The 9921-nt window shown below is 41.7% G+C and overlaps 1 protein-coding gene across 2 annotated transcripts in view; it reads left to right on the top strand.

Moving 5' to 3' along the window:
- The window catches only part of PER2 (period circadian clock 2), a 63973-nt gene that overhangs the window by 30358 nt on the left and 23694 nt on the right, over positions 1 to 9921 (top strand). For both annotated transcript variants that reach the window (XM_019533095.1, XM_019533096.1), the window contains 6 exons: positions 392 to 443; positions 2055 to 2197; positions 2545 to 2623; positions 8031 to 8137; positions 8867 to 9020; positions 9406 to 9517. In XM_019533095.1, coding sequence (XP_019388640.1) covers positions 392 to 443; positions 2055 to 2197; positions 2545 to 2623; positions 8031 to 8137; positions 8867 to 9020; positions 9406 to 9517 — 647 coding nt within the window. The remainder of the gene's footprint in view (positions 1 to 391; positions 444 to 2054; positions 2198 to 2544; positions 2624 to 8030; positions 8138 to 8866; positions 9021 to 9405; positions 9518 to 9921) is intronic.

The raw sequence follows: 9921 nt of genomic DNA on the forward strand, positions 1-9921 counted from the left end.
TATACAAAGATAATATAAAATGGATATATGCTAAATAATATAAAGTCTTTGCTGAAAACTATAAGATAGTTACAAGGGGGACTGATTAAATGTGCTCTTGGCAAATTGCAGGTGGCCACAGTTTATTAGCTTAAGTTCTGAAAGGGTCTTAATGCTCTTTTTTCAGAGTTACATTTAAGAAATATGTGACTGATTTCTCTTCTTGAAATTGTTCCTACTTTTTTTTTAAAAATACCCATTTTGTAAGATGGTTCCATCTTTCTTATAAGCTAGCAATATTTATTTTTTTAATTGGGAGGGTAATGTAGAAGAATTCCTATAACAAATTTTGAAATGCAAAACCTTGAAATACGTTGTTCTAACTTGGTATGAAATGTATTTATTTATTAAGAGTCTTCCACCCAAGACTGCATGGAAGAGAAGTCTTTTTTTTGCCGCATCAGGTAAGATCACATGATGAAATTAGACTTGATGGAGATTTCAGAATCATGCACCTCTAAAAGAATTTAGGGTTTTTTTAATGGTATACAAGTACTTAATTCACAGTCTGTGCTTTTGTTATGAACTTGAGGAGAATTTCATACTTGTCTTCTGATTACCTGATTTGCTCCTAGGGATTGTTAGCTTATAAGGAGGACCTGCAAAGCAGATTTAGGCAATAGTGTCTTGAATGCTGCTTAGTTTGGAGTTAGATCTTTGCACATGGATACTAAGAAAATTGATCCTCTTGAAGTTTTTATAGGACAATTCCACCAGTTTAATTCATTAAACATTTTTAAGTTCCTTCCAGTAAATTTCTGCAACTACTTTGCTTTCCTTTATAGAAAATGCTGTTCAGTGCAAGTTGTTATTATTTACCTATTCTTTACAGTGAGATTAAAGACCCCATTGCTGTAGACAGCATACAAACAGCTAAAAAGAACATGGGTTGTCCCCAAAAGTTCATAATGCAGGTGGCAGGAGGCAACTGGTGGATGAATCAGACAAGTGAAGAGACATGGGGATAAATGGAAAAAGGGTTTCAATAAGTCAAGCAAAGTTTAGAAACCCCAAGGCAGTGCTATGTGTTCTGCCAGTTTGTATGTAGAAGTGGCAAGGCAGCCCAAAACTGCTTTTTCTCCCAGGCTTTAACCTTCTGATGTCTTGCATTAAATAGTGTACTTCTCTGTTCTGCATGTATGTTCAGTTTCTACTTTCCTGGGCCCTTGTGGAAGATTTTCCTTTTTAATAGTGGATCTCTCTCTGCGGCCCTGTCATCAGGCTTTGTCTTTTTCTTTTTGCCCCATCCCCCATACACAGGAACTGCAAAAGAAGCACAAAGCGAAATCCAGAAGTTTGTATTCTATTTGTGCTGACCACGTATAGCTTACCATAGAGGAGAACTGTGCCAGCTATGTACCTGATACATAGAACCTCACTATGAGAAAGCAGGGGTATTCTTGATGAGCGTATATTACACTCACTGAACTCTACTGCTCTAGCCAGAAAAGGAGCAGAATGTGCCCCCCTTGAGAGAGCTCACATTGTGCAGCAAAGAAACCCAGGCTGACACTAAACAGTGTGGGTCAGCCAATCACAGCTGCCCTGTTCACTGCTGCTGTCTGTCTTCAGGCAGACTGAGGAAGCCTGTAGAGCACTCTGATAGGTGTGCAGAGGGCCCCCTTGACTTTTCAGTGATGGCACTGGAAGCTCTTCAGGGACACAGCTTTAGGATATCTATTCAGGTGCCTCTGGGTAAGATTTTCTACTAGGTAAACAAACCTGGGAGAATTCTTCCAGATCATTCACTATTTACCAGGGCAGACTTTTATTTTAAATTCATTGATATAGGACAATTAACTTTAGTTTAGTGTCCAACAGTCCCATTAAGGATGGGGTCCCAGTCTTTAGATAAGAAGACACAAGATGGGGGTTTTTTACAGTGCCTTTAAAAGAAGAAATGCACCATTTAAAATGCTATCCTTAGTCTTTGCTGTAATGATCTTATTGAAGACTTGAATTTAGAGTTCATGACATAACAAAGAATTCATGAGTCTATATTATAATTATATCAGTGCAGGAAAAGAGCATGAAAATGAGATCTGCTACCACCCATTTCGTATGACTCCTTACCTTATCAAAGTACAAGATGCAGAGAATGCAGAAGACCAGCTTTGCTGTGTGCTACTTGCAGAAAAGGTGCACTCTGGTTATGAAGGTAATAAAATGCAGACGCCACAATTGGGTCTGCTTAATTAAAAATAAAAAATATTCGGCTGTTACAGAAGGTTGTATATAATGAAATGAGAAAAAACTTTCAGTTCATTAAGAAGAATGAGGCAACCAGCTCAGGAGTTAGCACCAGTCTTTTATATGCCAAATGTGATGGATGACCAGTGGTGCTGTATCCCTGGGAGGCTTCGGGTGAAGGAGAGTCAGTTAGCTATGCTAAAAAATGCCCTCTCTCTGGTTAAGAACTTAATCACACTGATGGAAAGCACCATGTATTTTGAACTGATAGAAATATGAAAATTACATGTCAATTTATCTTCATTTTTCTTTTAGCACCCAGAATTCCTCCTGATAAAAGAATTTTTACAACTACGCACACCCCAAGTTGTTTGTTCCAGGATGTGGATGAAAGGTAAACTACCAAATTTACTACCTTTCTGGGAATGATTGGTGTATTTATTTGTCCTAAAACAATGTATCCAAAACTACACAGCAATTTTAGTACTTATACAATGATCTCCTGTCACTGTGAAACGTAATTGTGTGTGCTTTGTGATACAGGCTTTTTGCTATTCTTAAAATGAATATAACTAAGAAAAATGAGTGGAAAGTCATCAAATTGACTGACTAATTTTGATTAATTCCATATTATGATAGAAATCAAAGCAAATTTGTCAACAATTAACTTATTATGCCTAAAACCAGAAAATGTACTTCCCAGTCACCTTGGGTAGCTTCAGACTGACTAGGCTTTTCACTCTACAAATGTAGCAGATCACTAGAAGAGTCCTAAGGTCATAAAGTGTTACATAAAATATTTAACTTAATTGAGCTGGGTTGGAGAATTCAAAATGCATTCCCTGTAGGTCCCGAGATAACTGTAAATCTATTCTTTACTTGTCATTTTGAGCCCTTATCAGTAGAGCTTGCAAAAGAACCGCGTGGTTTGCCTTTCATGTTTTGATCTAGAATTTTGCAGTTTAAACTAAAATTTCTGTAGATGCATTTCTGCTGTCTGGGCTGGAAAGGACTGCTCCAAAGCATTTTGAAAACTGGAAGGGGAAAATTTGAAGAACATAGACCCTATTTAGGGTAATTATACAAATGCCAGAGCAAAATTGTAGTGACAACAGGTCACCAAGCTGGATCTTATGGCTCTGTCTGAAACATGCATGGTTGCACACACAGCAGCAACATGTCAGGTAAAGACTAAATGAAACTCTTTAGAGATAGTAAATGGGGTGTGCAGACCTTTGAAGCTTGAAAGTTGCACTATAGTGTTTCTTTGGTAGCACATAGGTGAAAGAGACTGTGTTTTATGTGAAGAAGTTTCTCTAGAGGTGACATATCTTCCTTTCTGATGTTGAGGTCTTTGAAGGGGGAATCCCTCTCAGATGGGATAACAGTAGTGTTTGCCAAAGAAGCTCTTTCACCATAAATTATTTAGTACACAGAACACGGATTGTTCAGGTTCATGGGTCAGATAAGAACATTAAAGCTTGGCTACTTTGAAAAGTAGGAGCTTTTTCAGTGAGGTAGTATTTTGGCTTTCCTATCTTTGTGGTGCTGACCTAAGTTTGGGAATGCTCTTTTTTTCTTCATGGACTTCTTGCTGCAATTTTCTTTAGATGCAGCTATAAAAGTAAAGGAACAGAGGTGCAAAGGAGGATTGTTTGTAGTAGATTAAAAGTGTAGCCAGTAAAATAAAGAGGTAAACCAGTGTGCTGGTAGAAACAGCTTTAGGTGGGGTGGGTTTATCTTGGTAGTGGCACTCAATCTGTTGTTTGTAAAGAGGGAGACAAATGTTAATGAGGACTAGAAAACCTTCGTGCTGAAGAATGATGCACATTTGACTGATGTTCTATGCAGATATGCATGATACTGTGACATTGAAAATGGTTAGTGTTGGCTACAGAGAAGTCTCATTACTGAGCTTTTGTAAAGCAAAGCTTAACTAACTGCACCTCATCCTGGTATGTTAGCCTTTATTACTAGGGGTGCACCGATGCATTGATCTGATATTGGACTGGCTCTGATATAAAGAAAATTGGCTGTACTGGAAATTGGCCCGATGCAGCTGATAATTTGGTCGATAAAATGCCGATGCATGCGCGCAGCCTCAGCACAGCACACAGGCAGTGAGGCGCGCAGCCCAGCAGCTTGAAGAGCTGCGTGCAGTTGGTAAGTCTGTTGTGGGGGAAGGGGTATGGTGGGGCAGATCAGTGCCCCCTGCAATGAGGGAGTGGGACTGGGGCAGGCGCTGCCCAGCTGGGTAGGGCAAGGCAGTGGATGGGGCAGAGCTACAGCTCATTGGTGGGGGGAATGTGCCCCTGCGTATGGCTGGGGAAGGCAGGCTGCAGCTGCAGGCTGGAGTTAGGGCTGTGCCGAGCTCTATTTGGCAGGGGCTGGGCTCAGTGTGGGCAGCAGCACTGGGAGTGGGGTGGGGGGGAGTGCTGCAGACCCCCCGTATTTCACCATAGCCCCTTCACCCAGCCCGGCCTTGGCTGAACACCCCGCCTCCACCCATGCGCCAGAAACAGCTGGGGCTGTGCTGGGTGGGCAGCGGTGGGAGGGGTGTCTTCCCCTGCCCCTTTTCCTCACCACAGTGGGTGTTGATCTGCCCCCTCCCACCTCTCCCCTCCCCTCCCACAACAGACTTACCAACTGCATTCAGCTGTATCGAAAATTGGATTGGTATCAACCAATATGCCTCCTTAAAAATCGGCTATCGGCATTGGCCCCCAAAATCTCTATTGGTGCACCCCGATCTATTACAGGCTTCCTCAGAAGCCTTGGCCGGCGGCAGACTGTCAGTGGCTGGTATCATTGTTGCTCGTGTATAGTTGAGAATGGAAGTTAAAAAGAAGAGAACAACTGTTCCCTTGAGCCTGGAATGCACTGTTCTAAAGGTTGCTTCCAGGAGCTATATTTAAGAGGTGAGAGAGAAGCACAAAGATTTAATTATTTCCTGGGATTGTGGTGTAGCTACTTCCCTTTTCTCCCTGGATAGAGCTGTGAGATGGTCGAATTGAACTGAAACAAGACTTGTCTTTCTTGAACAGTGCTTTCCCACAGTTTGGAGCAGATATTGATCCCTAGTTTTTAGGACTTCCTGTCTGAGCAACTTGATTATATATCATGCACATTTAACTGAATTCTCGCTATTTGCAGGAGCACCAGCATTTTCCCAGCTCAGTCGCATGAACGCTTTGGACAACATACATATGCAGTATATTATTCCTGGGCTCTTAAGGGTTAAGTGGAATATATAAAGCAATCTCTATTATAGTAATAAAGCTGTTAAGCTTTGGCATGCAAGTCAATATCCATAATGGGCGGTTGCTATGAGCTAAACATTGTTCGCAGTGTAACATGGAAACTATGAACAGGCTTGTACCATGTAATCAAAGCATATCCTGCACTGCGTGTACCATGCAAAATTGGTAATTGTCTTAATTACACAAGTGGTTCAACATATTGGGTGGGGAAAAAAAAGGCATTTCCTTGTATACAAGAGTAATGACGTCTGTTCTTACAATTACGTGATTCTCAAGAGCTGTGATCTCTGCGTATGAATTTCAACATACTAGGCACATCTACACAAGCCTCCCACTGAGCAGCTATTACTGCGCAGTCATTTAGTATTTGCATAACCAAGTACTAAATGACTATGCAGTAACTGATGTTACTGCGCAGTAGCACCCTGACATGGTTGTGTAGTGACACTTCCTGCAAAGTAGCTCGTTACTACTGCACAGGAGCATTGTGTCACAGTTTGTGCCTGATTATGCTAAAGTAGCACTAAGTGTCTTATGTAGATGCGGCCATGAGTGCTATCTTCTTTTCTTCAGGGGGAAAGTGGGGAATTGAGGCTCCCATATGGAAGGAAGGAGTGAGTAGGGCAGGGCTGGGGCTGCTGCCCGGCTGGGAGCCAGAATGCAGGGCTGCAGCAGGGAGCAGGATGGGGCTGTGGGCGGCTCATCCAGGGGATGGGGGCCAGCTCCCCAGCGATGCATGTGTTCCTGGGAAGGTAGAGGGATCCTGTGCCCCCGAGACCTGTGCACAGGGCAGGGGTGGGCTCAGGTTCCCTCTCCTGGGGCCTCTACAGCCCAGCAAATTCAACCTGGCAGTGCAGGGCAGCTCCTTGTTACTGGGAGCTCCATGCGGCCCTGGCAAGGCATCCCCTGCCTGCACAGCAGCAGTATGGGCCATGTTGCAGGTTGTACCTGTCATTGCTGCCATGTGGTTAAGGGACACCTCTCCAGGACAGCACAGAGCTTGCAGTGGCAAGGAGCTTCCCTGTATGACCCCCTCTGCCCTGTCACACCCTGGGCTACAGAGGCCCTGGGGTGGGGGGCAGTAATGGGGGGGGGAAGCAGGGTGGGGAGCCTGAGCCTGCAGCGGTCAGCCCATCCCCACCCCACACAGATTGGTGGGGGGAGGGGCATGCTCCCCAGGGAGCATGCACAGTGTCAGGGAGCTGGCCTCGCCCAAGCCCACAGCGGGCAGGGGCTAGGCTCTGCTTCACTCTGCTGCAGCAGCTGCTGCCTCCTGTAGGCGACAGCCCAGGCTTGGACCCAGGTCCCTGGCCCTGTAGCCCTGGCAGCTGGGGGCACCCTCCAGCAGGGCTGTGGGGGACCAGAGGGTGCCAGAGGGGGGTGGTGGGGAAGTGAGGGCACCGGCACAGCCAGGGGACTGTGGGAGGGGAGTGAGGGGCCTGGACCTGCGTTCTGTGAGCTGGGGGGGGGTGGGGTGCGGCTCTGATTTTTCCACAATAAAAAACCCAAAATCCAATACCAAAACTTTATAGATACTTAATTTATTTTATTATAGCAATTGAGGCAGTGGTAGGCTTTCAAATTGCTTCAGAATCGTAAATATATCAATAAAACAGTTCACAACTGATACCTATATATAGATAGTGTGATCTAGATCTAGATCTAGATATATAGCTGTATATATGCCTTTCATTTCAATGATGGATTTGGGGGTTTTTAATTGGAGAATTTGCAATTTTTTTTTCTATCGGGGGAAAACCAGGATCCCTGTTGATCACTAGCCTATTTTGTAAAAGGAGTCCTTCCTAATTCCTGTGAGCCTTTTAAATAGGGAGGTGATTCCCTTAAAACATTACAGAACTTGTAAGTATTCATTGGAAAAGAAGGAAGGCATTGGATGGGGACTCCAGAAATCTTCCTAGGTCTGCTATGGAAATGTGTGTGTGACCTTTCAGGTTTTTTGGTCACAATCTGGTATTTCCCTACTTCACAGCAGTTTCATGACCATAAATCTATTACTATTTGCTATTGACAAGGAGGTGCTTATACTTTGATAGGCAACACCAAAAAACGCCCCCCCAAAAACACCAAGGTAAGTGCTATAGCTAAGAATAATTTATTTAACCTTTTTTCCTGGTCAACTTTTTTTTTTTTTTTTGTAAACTGGAAAAAACTATAGTATTACACAAGAGGGTTGTTGCTTATCTTGAGCCGGTATCTATGATGTAAAAAAATCAAATAAAGCCAAAGCCTAAGCTACGTGCATGGACTACTTTTGTAATGGTATATAGATGCCCCTATAGCACTACAAAAAGTGAGTGTGCATGCTTTCAGGCCTTTTATAAAGTTACAAAGATTGTGGAGCCCCCACAAGAAAGTTCCTGCTGCAAACCTCTTTGTAGCACAGTTTTTGGAGTGCCACATGTAACGTGAACATTTGCACGTACTGTTACAGAGAGTTTCTGTAAAATAAATATAGGATTTTATGTACACATTTATTCTGCCTGACTTCATTTTTTTTCTCTCTCTCCCTTTCCACAGAGCTGTACCTCTTTTAGGATTCCTGCCTCAAGACTTGATAGGAACCCCTGTATTGGTGCATCTTCACCCAAGTGACAGGCCTCTAATGCTAGCAATTCACAAAAAAAGTATGTTCCTCTTACCTGTCAGATACATTTTATTTATTTATTTTTTTTTTTTAGCTTTTTAAAAAAAAAAATTGGATGTTCAGGGGCTCTAAAGTCTTCAGAAAAATAAGAGGCAAAAGGAAAGCTACTACATAATGCTATTCAGTCTTCTGATTTTTTTTTTTTTTTTTTTGAGAAACTGAACTGTTTCTTTTTTTTTCTTTTGTTTTCAATATTTAACATAAATCAATAGAAAATGGAGATGACTCACATTCTTAGTACTGTATCTGCCTGTTAGAACAAATTGGCCGTAGCCATAAGTAAATATTTCAGATCTTTAGTATTAACATATCCCAGGTATACTGATAGAGTAATAATTATGAATTATTACCTTTTTTCTCATTTCACAAATGTACCAGTTGAGAAGAAAATAGAGGTCCCTCTCTTGGAATATTATCTTTTCTTGCTGAAACTTTAGAAACGTAATGATTTCTGCAGTTATCTTTCCTTATACTGCTATGCTCTGGGAATATTTTCCTCAGTGCAGTCAGCTCCCTCTGGTGGCCATATACTTTTAATTTTCCACCAGATATGAAAGTAGTCAGTTTATTTATTGGATGTACTTCTTGCCTCACATGTGAACTTAAACTTTTGCATTTTGTTTAACTGGCAAAACCGTGTAAAACTATTTGAAATGCACTTCCCATATACAGATATAAAAATGAGATGCATCTAAAACTTGTATTGCAGTACTTCAGTATGGTGGACAGCCTTTTGACTACTCGCCAATCAGATTCTGCACTAGAAATGGAGAATATATAACTCTGGACACAAGCTGGTCCAGTTTCATCAACCCATGGAGCCGAAAAGTCTCATTTATTATTGGAAGACATAAAGTTAGAATGTAAGGAGACAAATGTATTAGAATTTCTCATATTTTGTAAGTTTTCACAGCATGCGTGTTAAATTGGTGCAATCAAAAACTGCTATTTTTACTTCAATATTTGGGTTTTGGATTTGTGAGTGTATACTATGCTATAGGGAATGCTTTAACAAGACATTTCTAAGTGGCACAGGTTTTTTCCAATGTTGTCAAGAGTTACTTCAGAAGGGAGAACTCGAGTTCAGAGTGAGTAAGGCTGAACACTTACTCAAGTTCAGAGTTTTGTAGAGGTAGTAGAGTCAGAACAAGAACTTTTTTTGTTGAAAATGAATTGAAACTGTTTTGATTTTACAACAAAAATGTCTGCATTTGCAAAGGATAGGATATTCTTTTTTCATTTGTACAGGGGACCCTTAAATGAAGATGTGTTTGCTGCTCCTCCTACCTATACAGAGGATAAAATCCTTCATCCCAGTATTCAGGAAATTACAGAGCAGATATACCGACTACTGTTACAGGTACAGCCTGGGTTTTATTCTGAATGGAGTTGCAAACTCTTTTTTAATCTACTGTCTGAACACCTGAGTCTTTAAAGCATATATTCTCATTAACCCTCCTGCAAAATACTGTAGCATACTATTTGCATTCTCCGGATGTTAGTCACTTAAATATCTGTTGCTGTATTCTATGCCACATTACTTTATCTTTTAAAAACCTACACCCTTGTTTGCACTCACCTTTTGAATAAATGCAGTCTGATTATGGTATGATCCTATTGACAAATATACCCAGCGCTTCTCCTTTCTTGATTCTTTATCAATTTGTTAGTTTATTTTTCATAGATTTCATAGACATCAGGGCTGGAAGGGACCTCGGGAGATCATCGAGTCCAGCCCCCTGCCCAAAGGGCAGGAAGTCAGCT

Source organism: Crocodylus porosus, unplaced genomic scaffold (genome assembly GCF_001723895.1).
Source record: "Crocodylus porosus isolate Cpor-Errol unplaced genomic scaffold, CroPor_comp1, whole genome shotgun sequence".
Classification (NCBI taxonomy): domain Eukaryota; kingdom Metazoa; phylum Chordata; order Crocodylia; family Crocodylidae; genus Crocodylus; species Crocodylus porosus.